We start from the raw sequence: 21,308 nt of genomic DNA, 5'->3' as shown, positions 1-21,308 counted from the left end.
CAGGGGGCGGGGCGAACGGACTTGGGGGCGGGGCGACGAAGGAGCAGCAGGCGGGTTGTTTGTGTAGGGACGCACTTTTATGGCGGGGCGGGGGCAGTCGCGGCCCCCCGCGGCTCCCAGCCGCTCATGAGCAGGTAGGACTGGTTGGCGATGTCGGTGCTGGGCAGGCGGCCTCCAGCGTGCTCCGGCGGTGGGCCCGCCTCGCCCCGCGGGCCCGGCAGCACCTCCAGCAGGCAGGGCAGCACGGCCTCCTCCGGCGGCTGCTTCTCGAAGGCGCTGGCCTGGGGGGACACGGAGCGGGGGCGGTAGGGGCTGCCCTTCCAGCTGCCCTTCGAGCTGCCCCCAGGGGCCTCAGCCCCTCACCTGGCCGTGCTTGCTGCTCTCCTGGAGGAAGCTGCCCAGGGCACGGTGCAGGTCAGGGACGGGCGGCCAGAGTTTCTGCTTCACGTTGCTGGGTACGGGGAAAGGGACATCGAAGGCAAACCCCAATCTTGGGGTGCCCTGATGCCCCCGTGCAGGGTGCCCAGGCCTGGTGCTGGACCCCCCCGCCTGCCCCCGGCACAGCCCTTACCTGTAGAGGGAGGGGAAGGTGCACCGCAGCCCCAGGAGCACCGCTGTGAAGAGCAGCGGCGCCACCGTAACGCTGGGGATGATCCAGCCTGTATCGGGGGAGGAACGCTGGGGCTGTAGCCCTTCCCAGAGTCACCACCTCTGAGCCCTTCGCAGCCCTGTCACCCTCTGCCCGGTGCCCCCCATTCCCATGTCCATCTCCTGCCCCGTGGGTCTCCTCTGGCTGCAGTCCTCACCCCTGCCCTGTCCCTTACCCGCATCGGCCATGGCATCAACCACAACAGGCTCGGACCAGGCGCTCCAGCTGCCCCGGTACCACGGCCCGCCGGGCTGGGCCCGCACCTGGGCCTGGTAGCGGCTGCCTGGCCGGAGGTCCAGGACTTCTTTCCTGGCTGCCCGTGGAACCTGCAGGACCTACAGGGAAGCACGGCTGCTGTGGGACGGCCAAAGGGGTGTGGGGCCATCCTGCCTGACCCTGTGCAGGCCGTGTGTTGGCAGCGGAGGTGGGCAGGGCTGCTCGGGGTGCCCTGGCCAGGCCTTACCTTCCAGTCATGGCTGTTCTCCACGGCGTAGCGGATCTGGTAGTCCAACTGCTCTGCCAGCACCTCCAGGGGCGGGAGCCACTGCAGGCTCAGACGGCCCTGCAATGCTGTCGCCTGCACGAGCTGCGGGGCGTCTGTGAGCACTGTTGGTGTTGGGGATGGGGATGTGTTGCTGCCATGGAATGGGACATGGGATGCTGTGTCCCCTGAGCTGGGCATGGGCAAGGGCAGTGGCCATGGTGGCACTGGGACTCACCAGCCTGGTGCAGCCAGAAGGGCTCCTTGAAGAAGCTGAGCGTGGGCAGCATCTGGGCCTGGGTGATGTTCACCAGGACAGAGATGGCACTGCCAGCCCTGGGCTGGAAGGTGCAGGTGTGGGTGCCCTGTGCCCCCATGCTCACTTCCTCGCACTGCTGCCATGCAGCTTCCCTGTGTGAGGAGTGGGGAGCCAGTCAGTCCCACCGTGGCATCCCCACAGCCAGTGCAGCCTTGCTCCTCCTGCACTTGCCTAGGAGAGCTACTGCTGCCTGTAGTCAGAGGTGCAGTGTGTCCAGGAAAGGTGGTGGAGAGGTACGAGGTTGATGGTGGTAGGGCAGGGCAGAGCAGGGCATGGGCAGGTGGCACAGTGTGGGATGATGGGACACAGCAGGACTGGTGATGCCTGGGATATGCCTGCCTGAGTGCCACATGCCCACCATGCCCTTTACCTTGTGCCAGCCCCGCTTGGAGGTGGCCGGTAGAAGAGCTGGTGGGAGCTGCGGGGCTCTGCGGGGTCCCAGGTCCACTCGCAGCGCACATTCTGCAGGTCAGGGGTGCTGCAGCACAGCCCGATGTCTCCTGGGCAGGTGAGAGCCAGGGCAGGGAGGGGGCTGCTTCCCCTTGGCCCCCCAAAACTTGGGTGCTGCACCTCGCCTACCCCAGGCCCCCCACCCCTTGCAGCCCCAGGCGTGGGTGCCTCCCCGCTGTTCCTGCCAGCACGCCAGCAGAGGGGGTGGCTGCTCACCGGAGGAGCGGGGTGTCTCCGCAGCCACTGCCTGCGACCAGGGCCCCCAGACGCCATCCATGGAGGTGCCGTCGGGCTTGCTGCGCACCTGGATGTGGTACCTCAGCCCTGGCTGCAGGTCCCGGAGCACCACCCAGGTGTTGGCCTGGACCAGCCCCTGCAGGAGAGGGGCTGGGCTGAGGAGCAGCTGCAGCCCCCAAATCCCCCTGCCCATCCCTGGCCTGTCTGTGTACCTGCCCCACTCCCAGGGAGGCTGTGGCTGCCCCAGCCCTAGGTGTTTGGGTGCTGATGGTTGACTGGATGGAGGGGTCCCCAGGGTGCTCCCCACTGGGGTTCCATGTGGTGCTGCAGGGCATCCCTGGGGAGCTGGCAGGGCAGCACTGCACCTCGTAGAGGAAGAAGTTTGGGTAGTCGGCGAGCGGTGGCTGCCATGACACGCAGAGCTGCCCTGCAGCCCCAGCCCAGCGGGCTGTGATGTTCACTGGAGGGGCGATGAGACCTGCAAGGAACATGCCAGCGTGTTTGCCCTCCTGCTGCAGTCCCTGCCTGGGCAACCCCTGGTCCTGCCGGGGGACAGTTGGAGGTCCCTCCAAGGCTGTCTCTGTGCCCGGCATGCAGGACACAGGGTGTTGTCAGCCCCTGTGGTGAGCAGAAGGTCAGGGCACCCAGGTCTGGGGACTGTCCTGGTGTCACAGGGTATTACCCAGTAAGAGGGACTCACCCACCGCGTCCACGCTGAGCTCCCGCCGGTACTTTGTCTGGTTTGTGGTGGCATCCAGGACGTGGAGGTGGAGCTGGGTGAAGAGCCGCACGTCCTGGCTGGGGAAGACACAGACGTGCCGCTTCCCGCCAGCCCCTCGGTACCACGTGGAGACCACGCATGCTGTGGGCATATCCCTGAGGAATGGAGAGCGGTGTCTTGCAGCACCTCATATGCCTCCTGCCTCGGGCCAATCTGGAGGAAAGGGGATGTGGGGCACAGCACCGAGACCTCAGTGTCACCAGCTCCTTTCCTGTGCCACCACCCACTGCAGGACACCATCCCCATGGCACTGAGGGACAGCCAATGTCCCAGCCCTGCTGCAGGGTGTGCAGTGGCTGCTGTGTAGCTTCTGTGGGCTCTCCACCATCTCTGCTTGCAGCTGGGAGCCCACTGGGATGGCACAGATTGCTGTGGCACCCTGACCCTGCTGCTCTCTGTGCAGGCAAAGGGCAGGCCGGGCTGTGTCCCCACCACCTCCTACCTGCTATACCAGTAGTAGAAGTGGCACATTCCACTTGTTGCCTCCTCCTCCTCGTTCCAGAAGCAGGTGAGGTCCTCGAAGGAGCGGGAGAAACAGAGGATGTCCTCGGACACCCCTGCCAGCAGTGCAGCGTCTGGGAGGAGTGTGGGCATGAAGAAGCCCCTGGGCACAAACTCATCCCCATCCCACCTGCGTCCTCCTGCCCCATGCCTGCTGGCCAGCTCACCCCTGAGGCCAGGCTGTGTAGGCACCCGGGGCAGCCTGGGCATGGCCGCGGCACAGGTGCCTCTGCCAGCTTGGCACGGCGGGGAGGGATGTGGCACACATGCTGGCTGCTGGCCGGCCCTGGGGTCCTGGCTGTGGCAGGACTCCTCACCCCCCCCACCGCTCCCCCCTCCTCAGTACAGGGGGTCCTTCAGGAGAAACAAACATCCCGAAATAGCCCTGCGGTCGGAGGGGGGCTCAGGGCCCAGCGATCAGGGGGAAGCACCCCTGCCCTGCTCATGCCGGAAGGTGCACGGAAGTGAGATAAGGAGGAGCAGCACCCCAGGGAGAGGGAAAGGGCCTCGGGGCTGGCATGGGGGCATGTGGTCCTGAGCAAGGGGGGATGCCCAAACCCTGACCCAGGGACTGCAGGGGGCTGTGGGTTTCTCTGCCCCCCTCAGCAAGCCGCCCTCCCTGTAGTTGCGTGGATGAACTGGAGCATCACATCCTACAGGATTTCTGTCCCAGACACTGGTGGCTTTGCTGGCCTATGGGCCCCTGACCCTGTTATCATGGAAAAGAGGACAGCCCCAAGATGCAGATGTGGAATGCACAGGGGTGGTCTCGCTGCCCCCAGAACTGCTCCAGCACTCCTTTCTCCCCCACTGCCTCTGTCCTGAGACCTGTCCAGCCCTCTTCCTCCTTGTCTTCCTCCTGACCTTCCTCAGAGGCTGTCCCCAGCTATGGGACCCAACAAGCCCCCTGCCAGTACCTGGCTCTGCTCCCTGTGCTGAGTGCATCCACACTCTGCTGTGCACCCTCTACACTGCCAGTTGAGTCCACTCTGGGCCAAGAATAAGTGACAGTCCCCAAATGTCCCTGCCACCTTCTTGGTGTCCTTCTGCTCTTCCTGTCTCTGCTCTTGCCCTGACCCCCCCAGCCTTGTTCCTCATTTCCCAGCCTTGTGTTGCCTTCCTCCCCCCGCCCATTGTCCCATCTACCCCACAGCCCCCCCACCTGTTCTTCCCTTTTTGCCCCCCATTTCCCACCCCAGGCCTCATGCTGGCTCCATGATCCCCCCCCCCCAGCTCTGAGCACCAGAGGATAAGGTGGCCAGGTCTCAGCAGCTCAGTGACACAGGGACCCATGGCATTGGTCCTGTGGGCTACCAGAGCATCCTTGCTGCACACAGGCCATGTCTTAGGAATAGTGGCCACCCAGCTCTGCAGCCCACGCCAGGTGTGCTCGGGCACTGCTGCCAAACTCGGGCTCAGGGCACGGGGATGTCACCGAGGCTGTGGGCAGAGAGGATGAGCCCAACCGTGACCCTCCTCCCACTGTCCATATGGGGGTGACTGTAAATGTGCTCTGAAGGCCACCCTGGCCAGACACCCAGGGTGAGTCTGGAGAGATGAGCTGGAGATTAACAGGACTTTGTTTGGTTAATGCTTCTTAATGGTGTTACAGAAAGTGTTAAAGGGGCTAAAGAGGGGCTCAGAGAAAGTGTGAGCAGCCCTGAAATGTGACAAAGTCGTGAAGTGGCTCTGCCAGGTGCAGTGAGCCAGACTGGAGCCAGGTTGAGGATGCTTGGCAGGGCAAGATCATGGCAAGGCTGGTGCAGGAGCACTGGGATTAGCCTGGCAGTGCCACTGCATTACTTGTGGTGCAGAGCTGAGCCGAGAGATGTTAACTCGAATTTTGCTCAAACCCTCATCGTATCATAATTACAAGAACTTTTGAGGAGCAGGGAGGCCCTCTGCTAACTGTGTGGGACTGGGAGCACCAGCCTGACATCCTCAAGAGGCCCTGGGGCTACCAGGTCCTGCTTGCAGAGAGCAGGGATGTTCCTTTACTCTGAGCACCTCAGGGTGTCCCACAGGTGAGAAGGGCACTCCACTGCCCACCCCGAACACCCCCTGCAGACCCTCCTGGGATGCCCCTTCCCAATCCTGCAGATTTTGGCTGCTGTGAGGTGCTCACTGCCCACACCTGACATGCCAGCTCTTCTCTGGCCCATCCTTTAGGGGAGGAAATATCCCCAAGGACCTACCTTGGGATGAGACTGGCTCGGGGGCTGGCGGTGGGCTGCGGAGGCTGAGCAGGATGGCCGGGATCAGCGAGAGCAGCCAGCCCCAGCACAGGCAGGTTGCCATCCTGCAACCCCCGTGCCGGGGCCACACGTGCAGTACTCGGCCCTTCCCAGCGCCCTGGGAGCTGCTGTGGCTCCTCCGGGCGATACTTTTTATCTGGGAAGTGGTGGTTGTGCAGCTCAGGAAGCCTGGCTGGGGGCTCCCCCCACCTCATCGCCAGCACTTCCCTGTGCCCGAAACCACCACGCCGCAGCCCCTCTGCCGCCAGCCGCAGTGCCAAGGGAGACTGCTCCTATCAGATAGGCGGCATGTCCTGCCCTTGTGGCTACTGGCACGCCGGGGGGCTGGGGTAGGAAGAAAAACAACCCCAGAGAAACCAGGGAGGCCCCAGCGTGGGGCAGGGCAGGCTGTCAGGGGCTGCTGCCATGTGGGAGCATGGGATGTCGGACACTGCTCTGGCTCCATCCTGTCCTGTGCCACCTGGAATGTGGTGTGCCCTGGGTCTACTCTGCCCCCGACCCCGTGGCTGTGCCGAGAAGAGAGCTGCAGGCACGAGGGGCACTGGGCAGAGCCCGCACAGTTGCTGGTGGTGCTGGTGCAGGAGCAGGGCCACCATGGGGGGGGTCCCATAGTCACGCTCAGCCTCGTGCCAATCCACCACTGCTGCCTGGCACGGGTGACCAGAGGGTCTCCCACCCAACCAGGGCACAGCACAGTGGCACAGCCTGGGGGGCACCAGCCAGGGCACAAGAAACCACTTATACGTGTGTCCTCACCATGCCAAGGCCGAGTTGGCTTCTCCTTGCCCAGCAGCTGGGGACAGCACTGCAGGCACTGAGCAGCCGGCACCAATCTGCCACAGCCAAATTTTGTCAAATCAGCCCCACTTCCTTTTCTATTTGGCTACTGGGCTGTGCCATCAAGGAGGCAAAAAGGAGAAAGGCCTTGATGCGAGCAGGACTAATGACACTGCCTCAGACACCATTGCCAGCTGGGAGCAGAGGAGGTGCAGGGGCAGTGGCACATGTCAGGCTGTCTGTGAGGGCCAGTCCCCATCACTGGTTCACTGGGGACCTCAGGTGTGGGGCAGAGAGGCTGTTCACTAACAGTTGCAGTTAACACCAAAGAGCACTGGAGGCCAGAATGGAAAATCAGAATGGTGTTGACAGGATTCAAAGACCTTCTGGGGATAAAAGACTTGCCCAGAAGGGCAAGTGCAAATGCTCCTGCCTCTGGCTGGGTTACCGGGCTCTGCAGGAGCCACTCTTGCTTCTCATGGGACTGCAGAAGATGGATAGTCGAGCAGCTGGATGTCGTGCCCAGGGCTGAGCAAGCTGAAGCCAAGACAGGTGAAGCCCACCCAGTGTCAGTGTAACAAACAGCAGCAGTGCAGCTGAGGGAGCACAGCCCAGGACAGGCGCTCCCGCAGGAGGGTCAGTGCAGAGCCCAGGAGATCCATGAGGGACAGGCACAAGGGAATCACCCCTGTAGCACGTGTTGTGACAGGCTGGTCGAACACAGCAGGCCCTTTGCAAGACGTGGGAAGTCACCTGCTGGCTCAGCACAGTGCTACGCAGGGTGGGAAGGCTGCGGAGCTGCACAGCCCCGCTGGGGCCAGCCAGAGGAGCAGGGCCATCCCTGTGAGGAGCAGCCAACCAAGGGAAAACTGCAGGAACAATTTTCAAGCACGCAAGAGGCAGCTGTGCAAAGGAAGGACATAGTCTGTTCTTCATATCCCTTGGGGACAGGACCAAATCTTAAATTGTGTGTGGGAGTGAAGATCTCAGTTGGATCCTAAGAAAACTCATCTCCATGGCATGATGAGACCATGGCCTTTCCTGGGGATCATCAGCGACTCCAGTGGGGATAGGTTTCTGAGGAGTGCCCACCACAGCAGTAGACCACTGGGCCTTCGCATCCTGTTCCACAGTGCTGTCAGCAGGGTAGAGCTGGGTGTCCCCCCCCACTCCTCTGGACTCAGGTGCCTGTTGCACGATGTTTATTGTCCATAAGGCAGAGCTGACACCTCCGAAGGGTCACTGCAGAGCTGGAGGCTGTGCACAGCCAAAGCCATCCCTTTGCACCCGCCAGGGTGGCCCCATCCCACACCATCAGGGATGCTCACAGCCCTGCTGGCACCACTTCAGGCCCAGAACACACTGAGAGTTGCAGGGCAGGCAGATGCTGGGTTGCTGCTTCCCCCTTTTGCCCCAAAGCTTGAGCATCTGTGTCCATGGGCTCAGGTTCCTGAGAGCCCCTCTCCTGGCCAATGTGCTGCAAGCACCGTGCTGCTTCTTGTCCTTGGGGGCCATCCCAGCATGTCCCCCAGCAGCGTGGGGCTGCGTTGGTGGCTGATGCCATGGCAGTGTGGCCAGCACACGCTGCGTGGGCAGCCAGGGAGGGGATGGCAGAGTCCTGCTGCAAGGAGGGTACTTTGGAAGGGGCACCAGCATTTGGCCACTTGGTCCTGGATGGGGATGAGCAGCCCATTGTCCCCACAGCACTGTCCCTGCAGGCTGGTGCCAGCATCACCCCTCTGCACAGTGCCAGTGCAGCCTCACGCCTCCTCGGCAGTGGCATCGATCCCCGCATAGGTGAAGTTCTCGAACAGGGCCATGTTCACGTAGGCCTGTGGAGGAACATCAGCTAGGAGCCATTTGTGACACTGCCTCCATCTACCTCCTGTCCCCACTGGCACACTCACAGGCATTGTGCCCCGGGGGGGGGGGCAAGAGGTCTCCCCGCACCCAAAAAGTGATACTGGGGTTACCACCACATGTGGTGGGTGTCACACAGGTTCTGCCACTGGCTGGTCCCTCCTCATGCCCAAGGGGTGCTCCAGCATGTGGACAAGCCCAGGATAGGATGGGCATCTGCCACCACTCACCTTCCTGGCCTCCAGCATGCGGATGAGCTGCATGGAGATCTGGGCGAAGGGTGGGCGCTCGTAGGGGCGGTCGCGCCAGCACTGCCGCATCAGCTCGTACCTGGGGGCAGAGAGTTGTGGGCGGCTCAGTGTGCCCGGGGGAGAGAGGAAAGAAAAGCTCTTTGCGGGAGATGGGGAGAAGCAGGTGGAAAACTAAAGCCCGGGAAGGGCGTTTGGTATGTGAGACTCCAGCTCGTCACGCAATGCAGAGGGAACCAGGCAGAAGCTACTGCAAGGTGGTGGGAGCCCTGTGGGGCAGGGGGGTCAGGAGGACGTGGGTGCCACCATCAGCTGAGGCTTTGCCCACTTACACCTCGTCGTCACAGTTACGCGGCTTCTCCATGCGGTAGCCCTGGGGCAGCTTCTCGTAGAGCTCGGCACACGTCATCCCGCAGTACGGTGTCCCCCCTGCAGCCAGAGACACACAGCTGAGGTGGGGATGGTCCCCAGGGTGTCCCCTCCAGGGCTCCAGGAGGACCAGACCTACAGGGACCTGCGTGGAGGCAGGGGACACAGAGAAGTCTTACCCAAGCTGACAATCTCCCAGAGCAGGACGCCGAATGACCACCTGAAAGGGCAGATGAGGCTGTGACAGTGCCCAGTCGAGCCCTGCTGATGGGCACGGGACAAAGCCCAGGGTGGAATGGACAGCCAGGGCTTGGGCTGAGCCAGCAGCTCCCCAGGGAGATGCACCACCACCTCCTGCCCTTGCAGCACCCAGAGCAATAGCATTGCCATGCTGACTGTGCCAGGGAGGGCAGGAGGCAGCCCCAGCCATGCCCCAGCCCTGGTGCCCCCACCTGCAGGACTTACACATCGCTCTTGGTGGTGTACACGCTGTAGTTCAGGGACTCGATGGCCATCCAGCGAACTGGCAAACGGCCCTGGGGAAGCAGAGAGAGACTGTCAGGGGTGGGGGGATGCCCTGTGGATGGAGGCCAGCCGGTCCCAGAAGGGTAGGTCCTTCACACTGGTGGTGGGTGTGCTGCCCACTATATTGGTGCAGACCCCATGGAGATGCTTCGCTCCTGCCTCACCATTGTCTTCTTTACATAGACCTCCTCCCCTCTGGAGAGGCCAAAGTCAGCAATCTTGGAGGCCAGGTTTTCTCCCACCAGGATGTTTCTCGCTGCCAGGTCCCTGTGAATGAACTGAAAGGGGCCAGCAGTCAGCAGGAGCCACATGCTCCCTCCTGCTGGCCCCAGGGACCTCATGCCCCCTTGGGGAGCCCCCAGGTGCAGGGGAAGGATGCTCTGAAGAGCTTGCTGGGGATGTACCTGCTTCTCACTCAGGTACTGCATCCCCTTGGCCACATCTGAAGCAAACTGGAGGAGCTGCTGGGAGGTGAGTGTGGAGGCAGTGCCATGCTCCTTGGCAAAGGCTGGGTCTGTCTCCAAGACTCGGCTTTTGCGGAGGAAGTCGAGGAGGTTTCCGTAGGGAGCGTACTCAATGGCGATGTACAGGTAGCCTGGGGGACAGGAGGAGTTGGGCTACTGGGGCTCTCCCCAGAAAAGAGGAATAAAGAGCTGGGCAGAGGCTGTGGGGCTGGGGAGAGGGGGACAGCCCTCACCCTTGTTCTCGCAGGCACCCAGCAAGTTGATGATGTTGGGGTGATGGCCCAGTTTGCACAGCACCTCCAGCTCCCCAGCAAAGTCCCGATGGTCATTCTCTGAAGCAAACTCTGGAAGCAAAGAAGGGATGGACACCTCAGGCCTACAAGTGCCCTTCCTCTGCTTCTCTGCAAGTGACTCCTTACTCTACTCAGCACAAATATGGCTCAGGATGCACCTTCATCCCTCAGCCCATCCTGCTCGTCTCCCCCAACACTCACCTTTCAGCATCTTGATGGCTGCATTCATTTTCAGGCCGTCCTTTTTGATCATGGCCCTGATGACCTGCCCAAAGTTGCCTTCTCCGATCATGTCCTCAAACTTGATGTCTTCCCACTCCAGGATGGGGTAGCTGAGGGGCTCAGGCTGTGGCTTGGGCCGCCGTGTCAAGGTCAGGGTCCCCGAGTTGAACTGCAGGATGGTCTCTTCCCCCTGGCAGATGGGAATGGGTGAGGTTAGAGGCACCGGGCACCCCTCTGCCCATGCGGCAGTCCCGGCAGGGCAGGAGTCGTGGGCAAGGGTGGGCTCCGCACCCTCTCTGTGTGGAAGTGAGGTCTGGCTGCATCCGGACTGGAGGCTACGGAGCGTGACCTGGATTGGGCTGGGACGTGGGGAGCAGGGGACACGGTCCTGGTGGGGCAGGCGGCACTCACCGAGCCAGACTGGTATGTAAAGGTGCGGCGCCGGTGGAAAAAGTTCTTCTTGATTAGGAAAAGCGCCAGGAGAGCAAAGAGGATGGTGAGGCAGGTGACGGACACGGAGCCAACGATGGCCAAGAGCAGCTGCTGGTCTATTCCTGCCTGCTCAGTGCTCTGGCTGCCCAGGCTGGGCGGCACGCTCAGCGCTCCTGCCAAAAGGAGGGATGGAGGGTTGTGGTCCCCGGTTGAGCCCTGCCCAGCCCGCATGAGCGGCCAAGCACCAAAATAGACATCTTCCAACACCCAGGCACACCATGAAGATACCACAACCACATCCTGAGCCCCTGATGCCACACTGGCACAGGGGTGAGGGTGTAAGCACCCGGGCCCTGCCTCTGAACCACTGATTTCTGCACCTTGAACCAGATTTGGATCCAGCCACCACCTCCTCCCTCTGCTCTGCTCCTCTAGCCACATCTCCCTCCACATCTCACTCCACATCTCCCTCTGGCCGTGGCAGAGCCACCCTGTAGGTGCTGTGCTGTCACCGTGCCACCTCTGCCCCATCAGGACTAGGAGGAGCAGGTTTTCTGGACACCCACAAGAGTTTTGGGCTCACACTGCTGCTTCAGAGCCACTCTGAGAGGTCACCACAAGCACCTCAGTCATTCTTTGCTGTGCCAGATTCTGAGCCCAAGCTGCAGCAGAGCTGTGAGCCCCCTGCCTGCTGGGACACCCCTCTCACCGTCTCCCAGGGTCTTGGCTTTCACGGGCTGGCTCCATTCCCCTGGGACATGGGAGTTGGCACGGACACGAAACTGGTAGCTGGTGCTGGCGTTGAGGCCCCCAATGACCTTGGTGGTTTCGGCGCCGCTGTCAGTGTCGATCCACTGGGGTTCACTGGTGCCCCCCACCTGCTGCAGCTCCACGATGTACTTGGTGATGCCCCCATTGGGGTATTCAGGGACCTGCCAGGAGAGCCTGACAGCGGTGTCAGACACGGACTCTGCCAAGAGCAACTGCGGGGCAGAGGGCCCTGGGACAAGGAGAGCAGAGCGTCAGTCCCTGTGACACCTAACTTTTGCTGAACACCTGCTCCTGCTCCTACAAGTCCCAGGACAGGTCTCCTGGTGCTGCAGAGGCTGCTGTGAGGACTGGACCCTGTGGATGGCATTGGCAACCAAAGCTGGGCCAGGTTTGAGGGGCCTCCAGGGACCCTTAGCCCCTGCTTGGATGAGATGGAGCTGCTCTCCATGTACAACAGTGGAGCAGAACTGCACTTCCAAATGCTCCCGGCCTCAGACACTGTCAAGCTAGATGCCTCTGTATTGACTAGCCCTTGTGATGTTTTTTTTCTTCAGCCCTCCCTCATACGCTGTCTTCCCACCACCTCCTCTGAGTCTTCTCCTGCCTGTTCACAATCCTAACCCCAAATCCCCAAATCATACAAAGCTCTTACAAACAGGGAGCAGAGGAAACCTCACATCCCTCAAGCCTGATGCCTACCAGTCTTCTCAACATGTACCAGCCAGTGCCAATCCTCACCAAAGGCCTCATGCATGCCTTCTCCCTTGGTCACCAGAGAGCTTGGTCAGGCTGATGCTCCCCCTTCCCAGAGTCTCCCACCTACGTGAGGGGCTGTGTGAATGTGTGTGTGTGCCCACAGGTGGGAGTGCAGGGCTCCCCAGGCCCTAGTGACCATCCAGCAAAATTACCTGGCAGCAGGGTTAAAGTGAACCGAAGGGAAATATTTTTTTCATGCCAAGTATAATTATATCGAGGAACTTGTGTTGCTACAGGGTGTTGTAAAAGCTGCAAGTATGGACAGGTCCATCAGGATTTGGGCAAGGGTGCAGAGGACAGATCTGTTTGTGAGCATCACTTGTGATGGCCTGAATGTCATGTTCAGCTTAGGATGTTTCTCGGCTGCTTGGTGCTGGAGGCTGCAGGGTCTAGCAAGGAAAGGAGGACCCATTTTTCCCAAGCAGCTGTTCATGTTCTATCAGAGATGGAACACAGGAGCAGCCAGACCTGGGGATGGTTGCTGTTACAATTATAACTGATTTACCATTGTAATTCCCTATAATAATTCCCTGTGTTCCACTGGACCCACCTTTGCTGTTGATCATGACCTTATAGGGGTCGGAGGGTGGCCCCAGGCTGGTGCAGTGGTACACCAGCACCTCCAGCCCATACTCCTTGTTGAACTCCAGGTCCCCGATGCGGGCAGAGAGCACAGAGGTGGACGTGATGTTCTTCTCAGAGACCAGCCGCCTTGCAGAGTCGAAGAGGTGGACTATGAAGCCATGTGCTGGCTCGTGGTTACTTGGCAACTTCCAGTTGACATGAAGCGTGTTTTTCTCTTCTATGGACCAGCCTTCAATCACAGGCTTGACTGTGGGCTCTGCAGACAAAAACGAAAAACCTCACGACACATCAGCTCTTGGGCTGCAGACTCTGTGCTGTACAAGAGTTAGGGTCGGGGTCAGGGTCAAGATGGAAGCTCACCAAGGCACTCAGTCACCATGATGGCTTCAGGTCCCTTGCTGCCCTCCCCACCAGCCCCTGGACGGCTCAGCTGCACCTTGACAATGTAGGCTGTCACCGGCCGGAGGTTCATGAGGGTGATGTTCTCGCTGTTGTCAACTGTCGGCCAAGAGGACACGTCAAAACCATGCCCATGACCCACAATCTGCCCTACCACTGGGCATTCCCCTCAGCATCACCACAGGGGGCCTGGTATGGAGACCTCTTCCCACCCCAGACCTCCACTGGCTGGGGCAGCCATCACCTCCCACACAAGTCCTACCTGTGCCCCCCAGCCCTGCAGACACATACCCACAATGGATGACCATGCTGAATTGTCATCCTTGGGCTTGTAGAACAGCTTGATGGAGGTGATGGGTCCGTCACCAGAAAAGTAGTCCACGGGTGACACCACGAGCTGGCGGCTCTGCTTGGCCAGCAGCCGGGGGGGGCTCAGGGGCGCTGGTGGCACTGTGGGGGGAAGGAAGGAATGACACCGGTGTGAGTGGGAGCAATAAGGACCAGACTGAGGAGACATCTGCCACCTCTAGACTCCCTCCAGCTTTGTCAGGAAAGTCTTTTATAACCACCCAAACCTGTCTGCTAGCACTGCAGCATATGATGGGAAGCACCCAGTCCAGTGCAGGAGGTTTGGTATTGCCTCACTGTGCTGTCAGCCTCCCCCAGCAACCCTGGCTTATCCTGCTTGTTACCACCACCCTTTCCTTACCTCGGATGTTGACCTTGACTTTCCGGCTGTCCTGGCCCCCGGTTGTGGAGACCCGGCATTCCCAGAGCCCTGTGTCCTCTTTCCTCAGGTGCTGCACCTGGAACTCGCAGGTGATCTGTCCTGGCTCGATGATGGCCTTGATGAGCTGTGGGCACAGAGGGTGCTGTGAGCCCCCTTGCCCAGCCCCCTGACTCAGCCCCAGGGTCAGCCTGAAGCAGTCCAGCAGCCCCTGGGGGAGACGGGTGCTTTTGGGGGAGCTGGCACCATGGAGATGGTGGTGGGGCAAGAGCACGGGTGGTACCTTGAGCACGGTGCCGTCAGCCTTGCGCAGCTCCACGCTGTCACTGGTGGGCAGTGGGTTGCCAGTGGCCACGCAGCTGACAATGGGCTCTGAGCCCAGGTTGAACTCCAGCTCTGAGGCCAGCTGGATGATCTGGGGGAACCGATCTGGCACAGAGAAATCAGCGTTAGGGCTGGCCCTGCCCTTCCCCAGGCATGCCAGGGTAGCAGCTGTCCACAGACCTGGCCACAGCCAGGCCCTGGTGCCAGGGGGCCAGGGAGATGAATGCTGTGTCCAGCCCTCATCCCCACCCCACATGCTGGGCTCAGCAACACTCTCAACACAGCTAATCCTGGCTTGCCAGACCAGATGTTCCCCTTGCAGTGCCCTGGTTTCCATAGGGCTGAGGGCTATTTCTGCAGGCAAGGGGTCCTGCTGAACCAGCTGGTGAGGCCAATAGCCATTGGCCCTCCCAGTCACCAGTGAGGAAGGAGCCAGAGCTCGCTTGAGGATGTGGGATAGACACCCGCCACAGCCCCCTGCCAGCCTCACCTGACTTCTCGCAGTGCTGCCCATGCCAGCCTGCCGGGCAGACACAGCCACTGAAGCGGTTACAGCTGCCTCCATTTCGGCAGGTGCACTCCAGGGCACAGTCGGGGCCATAGAATCCTGGGGGACAGGCTGTGGGAAGAGGAGAGCTCGCTGCTACCCCTGACCACAGTACAGGACCATGGAGACAGAGACAGCAAACAGCTGGTGCAGGCAGCAGCACTGCTCAGCCCGTGCCAACCCTCAGACTGGGAGAGGTTTGCACAGGTGCTACCGGAGAGCAGCCAGACCCTGGAGGAAGCCCAGGCTGGGTGGGAGAGCTGATGGATACCCGTGTTCCTATACCTTGGTTGCAGCGGGAGCCACTCCAGCCCGAGGCGCAGGAGCAGCCGTAGGGGTCCGGCAGGCAGAAGCTCAGGCCCCGGCAGCCCTGGGCTCTCTGGCACATCTCTTGGCAGTTGCGGCCAAACTGCCCTTCCCGGCAGGCTGGAAAAAGAAGTGTGGTTTGCCTTCACCTGCCATTCACCCATGCACTGCTCGGTGCTGGCTTGGGTGCCCCAAGCCCTGCTGTCACCACCTCAAGGAGACACAGGACCCCCGTGGATGGTCCAGCCCTGCTCCAGAAATAGAGGGCAGTGCGGGTGGGGATGCATGGGGGGTGCACAGGGAATTTCTACCCATGGTACTCGGGTCTGGGGGTGCAGCAGGGCCCCCACGTATGCCCTGGGCACAGCACCTACCTCGCTCACAACGGGTGCCCATGAACCCTGGAGGGCAGATACATTCACCGACATGGTCGTGGCAGATGCCGCCGTTTAGGCAGTCGGGACAGTCCTTCTCACAGGACGGTCCCCATTTCTTCGCAGGGCAGGCTGTGGGGAGAGCAGAGTGGGGGACAGGGTGGCACCAGGCTAGAGGACAGGGTATGGCTGGCTGTCCCCACGCCCCAGAGAGCCAGGGCGCTGCTCACCTCTCACGATGAGGCGGTAGAAGGCACTCCACAGAGGGCTGTCCCCCATGAACGTGGCACTGTAGACACCGTTTTCGCTGACGCTGACGTTGGGGAGTGTCAGGACGACGCGGTCACCCTGCACCTCACCCCGGTCTGTGGTCTGGTAATAGGTACCTGCAAGGGGACAGAGGGTTATCCATGACCTCCCGTGCCTCCAGGGCCAGTGCCAGGCACAAGCTGGGAGCAGCCCCAGCCCTGTGCCTGCTCTCAGGACTACTTGCCATTTCTTTTCCACATAACATCTGTCTCCTTCCTCTTGAGGATCCTGGCAGAGAAGGTGGCTGGCTCGGCAACATTCACAGACTGTGTGGCCTTCACCGGGAAGAGGTGGGCTGCAGAAGAGGAGGAGGAGGAGCAGGTTGAGCAGTAGGGAGACACCCCGTGGCACAGCCAAGCACCTACCACATGCTTCTCCTGGGATGTCATGACACATCTCCCACTCTTGGGTCCACTCCTGGATCCAGGACCCCCTCAAGCCTTTGCAGGAGCAGGGCTTCCTTCCTGGCCCCTCCAGTCCTCGTGGGCAGACACCAAGGAATGGGATGGGGCACCCTGTCCTCTGACCAGCCCACCAGCCCCAACCCAGCATGGGATGCTGCTGGCAGCAGTCTTGGGATATGACATCTGGGACAAGCTTGCATGGTGCACTCTGTCTGCTTCTGGCTGTGGAGTGCTGCAGGCAGGGAATCCTGGGCAGGTGGGGAGAATTCGGTGTGTGGGATGCCGCACACCAGCCCCCAGGAGCGGCCACCCTGTCACAGCTGTTTCCCTGATTCCCTGGGTGCTGGGGCGTGCAGCAGCACTGAGCTCCTGGAGTATTAATGTGAGTCAGCCAGACCCCAGCTTGAGCACAAACAGGGCTATAAATACCTTAAGGCCTGGGAAACCAAGCCCTGGGCGTGCCAGGATAGACACAAAGGAGGACACAGGCGGCTGCTGGCTTTTGGAGCCTGGCAGTACTCCAGCTTGCACTCACTAGAAGGAGTCACACCGGGTTGGAGCTAAAACACATCCAGCTTGTGTCCCACCCCACTGAGGTCAAGGACCAGAGGAAGCAGCACATGCAGCAGGCGCCGGGGAAAGGGCACCGCAGGTCACACTTCTTGGTAACTTCCCAGAATCGCCTCCCCACCTATCCCTCCAATTGGGATCTTTCTTCCATGGACTTGGCAGTCCCTTGTAAAGGGCACACAGATGTGGCCCCCATTCTGTCTCACTTCAGCTCACTCCCTGGAACAAGAGCCAACAGTTCCCTGAGGATCTCCAAACACAGCCCTTTGTGTTTGCCCACACCGATTTACCTGTCACTCAATCACTGCAGCTCTCCCAGAGTGCATCTATCCCCTGTTTCTGTGTCACTCCAGAGTCCATCCATTGTCTCCCCAGGCAGCTTAGGGATAGCATGGCTGCTTGTTTACTTCTTTGTACCCACAGCCAGTGACACAGGTCCCTGCAGAGACCTTCTGCCATGCCAGGGGGAGTTGATGGGAACTCCCCCGTGTGACAAGGACCACTTCTTTTCTTGATTTCCCTTCTTTCAGCCAGTTATTTACCCATGCAAAGACCTCTCCTGCCACCATCTGGGTGCAAAGTTTCTCTCAAAGAACCTTTGAAAAGGAATTTTCCCAGTTTTCTCCAGGAACCCAAGCAGACAGTGTCAGCTGGGTCTTCCATAGCATCCTCACTGCTGCCATCCAAGAGACTCTCCCACTGCAAACTCAGCTGCCTTTTTCTCAGGGCCACACAACTGTAAATTCTGCTCCTTATTACAGTTTCTGCTAATTTGGTGGGTTCCAATCTGGGTTTACAGGCCTGTAACTCCCTACCCAGAAGCGTTCAGGAAAGGCTGGTGTCCCACAGGCAGTGGCACAGCCTTGCTCACTGCATGCCTGACAATGTTGTGCTGTTCTGTTCTGCTATTTATCGCCTGTCTTCTGCTATCAACACTGGCATTTCAGACAGATCACCCAGCAAGTTTCCCCAGCTTCTCTACTGTGCACATAGATGCAAAAATAAAAGAAGTTTGGTTTTCTGTAATTGTTTTTCTGAGTGTCTTTCTGCTCCACATATTGTAACAAATAGTTTACTGCCAGATGTAAACATTTCTGCAATTACTCCTCAGGATCTCTTTGGTCTGCTTTACTTTGTTTTCATAGCAAAGCTTCCAAAATTTATCTTGCTTCTTATGTTTTTGTCCATGCATGACCTTTCAGGAGGTGCCAGCTTTCCTCTAACAGCATTCTCCACCCACTGTTTCAAAGCCCTGGTCTGCTTTCTTGTGCTCTCAGGCTAAACAGGGGAGATGACACATGCCAAGCCCCCACAGTGGGTTCTGTACCCAGCCCTCCTGCCTCCTGAAAACTTGTAATTTTTTTGTTTACTGTTTCCTTTGTTTTTTATCTCCTCCTCTAAACAGAGCAATGGCAGCTTCTTTGGAACTTGTAAAAGAGACACCTTTTTGGCACTTTTAACTCCCACAGGGGCTTGAGCCCGGGCACCAACCAGCTCCTCCACAGCACCATTTTGGCCTGGCTATCTCACCCCAGGAGTGGGGGGCTGGCTGGGAGCACCCCTCCATGGGAAAATACTATCACACCGATGGAGACCCAGAGCCAGCACCTCCACCTATGATTTAATCTGGGGATGAAGAGCCCCCTCTGTGCTCCTCACCCCCCACTGCTGGTCATGCCTCCCATACTGTCTCTGCTTGCCTCTGCTTCACTTCCTCAGCACCTGTGTGTCTCTTTGGCTGCTCAGACCAGCCTGCTCTATTTCCAATAGGACCACTGCCATTTTCAGCTTGAGCCTCTGACACAGGCTGGACCCTGCTCCTTGGGGGATGCTTGGACCCCACCAGCAGCCTCTGTACCCCAGCTTGGAGACACTAGAGCTGCTTGCTGAGGCTGTGTTTTAACACAGAGAAACTTTTATCCTCTCCTCTTATTCTCAACAAAAGGTCAACTGTTTTAGCTAAACTTACGAAAAAAGAGCTAAAAAGAATCTGGAAGCAAACACCTATCACAGAAAATCTCAGTCCTAATAGTTTTGCAAAGTCTCAGGCACAGAGAGAGCGAAGGTTGGAGGGGCAGTGTGGGAAAGTACTGCCTCAGATGGTATCTCTGCTCCTAGCCAGGCCAGGGAGGCCCTTTTGAGTTATATGGCCCAAAATTGGAGCAGGAGATGAGCCCAGCGCTGCTCTTGCCTACAGTGCACCCTGGCAATGCCTCTCAGCATTGAGAGGCTGGAGCACTGCTGGAGCAGTGACATGCTGCATCTGGATGGTGTTTGTCAAGCTCCTGGGAGGCTGCTGAAGATATGCCCTGGTATTACCTCCTCCCTGTGAGCCTGCAGTGGAGACATGGGCTGGCACAGCTCCGAAGGGCTGCCCCCTGCTTTGGTTAATGATTTCCAGACCCCACAACCTCCTCCAAGGGCACTCAGCTTCCTTTTGGACCTTGCCCTGCTCCTAGGCACCATTATGAATACAGACGGCTCCTCCATAGGGCTTGCTCACTCTCCTCTAGCTGAACATTGCTCCCATCTCCACCCCACCCATGCTGGTGGACCTCAAACCTCACCACTGTCGCCCCACCACACCAGCTGGTGCTGGGATTGCAAAACTCCCACGTGCAGGGAGCTCCCACATGCACCCAGCTGGCAGGCAGGGCTGCCCACTGCCCCCCGGGCGCTCACCGTTGTGGCTGTTGTGCACATAGACCACCTGTGCCTGCTCGGTCGGGGTGCGCCCCAGGCAGTAAAGGATCCCCACCAGGTCGGCCATGGAGAAGCCCCTGGCCTGCACGTGGTTGCTGCGGTTGCGGTAGTTTTGGAAGCCCGTTTTGGGGTGCGTCATCACGATCTTGTTCTCCCGCTCGATCTGCAGGTAGCTCACGTCGCGCTCCCCCATGACACAGGAGAGGAAGAAGTCGGAGTGGGACAGGCTCTGCACGTTGGCGATCAGGGTGATGTCCAGGATGGCCCCTGGGGTGGGGGAGTAGGAGGGCACGTCACAGCTGGACAAGGGCACGGCCATCCCAGCCCTGCCTTGGGACCACTTCCCGTCACCCAGATGTCATCCCCTTTCCGGAACATTTTTGCCACCCCCAGCCCAAGAGGCACAGCCAGAGCACAGCAAGGTGCGTTGCAGACCCATTGGGATGACACAGTGGGAATTTCCACTCTTCTTTTGGAGATCCCAACTGGCTCAGCTCCCCACCATGAGCCAAGCTTGCATCAGAACGGGGGTCTCAGAGTGCCTGTCCTCCCATGCTGGGGAGAGGCAGGCAAGGGAGGGCACTGCTGGCCTCTGAGATATCTCAGTGGCTGATCACAAAGGGATATTTCTTCCCTCCAAGCCCTGCTCTGATGGCGCCACTGAGCTCCCACAGCTCCCTCATCCCACCAAGCCTCCCTGGGGCCGGGGCTGCTCACTGGGGCAGAGGGAAAGGCGCGATTTACCTGCCAGGCATGGGAGGAGAAGCAGAAGATAAACCTGGAGTCCCATGTCCTTGGAGCGTGTTCTGAATCTGGCAGAGGTCAGAAAATCCCCAGCATGTCCCAGCCACGGGGGTCAGAGCTGGAGGCTGTGGCTGCCTAGGGGCTCCAAGTAAGCGGCACCTCAGGACCCCTGCCCCCTGCCCGTGCCCCCCATCTTGCTTCCACGCTGCTGCTTGACGTCCAGGGCAGCTGGGACCACCTTCTCTGGTGCATAGCCTGGGCACGGAGAGGAAGACGCCTCTGTTCCTGCTTGCTCAGTGGCCAGCCACCCACTCCTCCAGGGCTAGGGCTGTATGCTCAGTGTTCCCTGAGCCATGCTGAACCCCCAGCCCGGGCAGGAGGTGCCTCATGCCCCAGCCCGGCCGGGCGGCAGCATCCTCATCCCCTCGGTGCAGCCCCGTGGCTGATGGCTGTGGGAAGGGCTCTCTGGAGCAGGGAAAGGAAAGGGGCCAAGGGGCCGTGGCTGGTGGCGGCGGCGGAGCCAAATCCTGTTTCCCATGCGGCGTTTCCTGCTCTCCACCCATTGTTTGGAGACGGCCCTGACTCCAGGAGCCGGCGGGAGCTGCCCTGCATGGCCGTCCCCCGGGGAGCGGCGTGCGGCGGAGCTGAGGCCGCGCACACCTCACAGGCCTCGGCCTCCTGCCGACACGGGCCCGGTGCCGAGGTGCGGCCACACCTGGGCTCCGTGTGCCGGGCCGGACTCACTCCTGCAGTGGCCCATCATGGGAACACCGCCCGGGCTGAAAGGGGCTGAGTGGGAGCACAGGCAAGGCAATAAAAAGCCGGCCAGCCCACACCGCAGGGTGGCCACTGCCCGGGCAGAAAACCCTCCGTGTTGCCGTAAACACGGAGGGGAGGAAGTGGAAAGCAGCGGAAAACCTGGCTTT

At 60.1% G+C, this 21,308-nt stretch overlaps 2 protein-coding genes across 3 annotated transcripts; both read right to left on the bottom strand.

The window, feature by feature from the left end:
- Positions 1 to 77: 77 nt before the first annotated feature.
- MPL (MPL proto-oncogene, thrombopoietin receptor) lies at positions 78 to 5,875 on the bottom strand. The gene is made up of 12 exons (XM_032696647.1): positions 5,614 to 5,875; positions 3,360 to 3,492; positions 2,837 to 3,012; positions 2,349 to 2,614; positions 2,116 to 2,272; positions 1,820 to 1,949; positions 1,369 to 1,541; positions 1,113 to 1,255; positions 825 to 984; positions 572 to 659; positions 364 to 451; positions 78 to 281 (listed from the first exon to the last, which is right to left on the bottom strand). The coding sequence occupies exons 1-12, from the start codon at positions 5,714 to 5,716 to the stop codon at positions 78 to 80; spliced, it is 1,821 nt and encodes a 606-aa protein (XP_032552538.1). The 5' UTR covers positions 5,717 to 5,875.
- Positions 5,876 to 7,575: 1,700 nt separating this feature from the next.
- Positions 7,576 to 20,864, bottom strand: TIE1 (tyrosine kinase with immunoglobulin like and EGF like domains 1). 2 transcript variants are annotated; one of them, XM_032696955.1, is made up of 23 exons: positions 20,383 to 20,864; positions 19,618 to 19,905; positions 16,146 to 16,256; positions 15,883 to 16,038; positions 15,653 to 15,784; positions 15,258 to 15,398; positions 14,916 to 15,044; positions 14,385 to 14,530; positions 14,084 to 14,228; positions 13,666 to 13,824; positions 13,336 to 13,473; positions 12,941 to 13,231; positions 11,573 to 11,863; positions 10,723 to 11,036; positions 10,411 to 10,621; positions 10,150 to 10,260; positions 9,857 to 10,047; positions 9,617 to 9,730; positions 9,393 to 9,463; positions 9,107 to 9,147; positions 8,891 to 8,987; positions 8,541 to 8,640; positions 7,576 to 8,282 (listed from the first exon to the last, which is right to left on the bottom strand). In XM_032696955.1, exons 1-23 carry the CDS (start codon positions 20,426 to 20,428, stop codon positions 8,211 to 8,213), a joined length of 3,495 nt encoding a protein of 1,164 aa, XP_032552846.1. In that variant the 5' UTR covers positions 20,429 to 20,864; the 3' UTR covers positions 7,576 to 8,210. The 2 variants fall into 2 exon arrangements, with proteins under 2 accessions (XP_032552846.1, XP_032552847.1); XM_032696956.1 differs by having other exon boundaries at positions 10,843 to 11,036.
- Between the last annotated feature and the right edge of the window lie 444 nt (positions 20,865 to 21,308).

The sequence above is a fragment of the Chiroxiphia lanceolata genome, chromosome 9, assembly GCF_009829145.1.
Source record: "Chiroxiphia lanceolata isolate bChiLan1 chromosome 9, bChiLan1.pri, whole genome shotgun sequence".
In the NCBI taxonomy this organism is placed as follows: Eukaryota; Metazoa; Chordata; class Aves; order Passeriformes; family Pipridae; genus Chiroxiphia; species Chiroxiphia lanceolata.
Note: the sequence above shows the minus strand (reverse complement) of the source record. Positions and strands in the feature narration are given on the sequence as shown.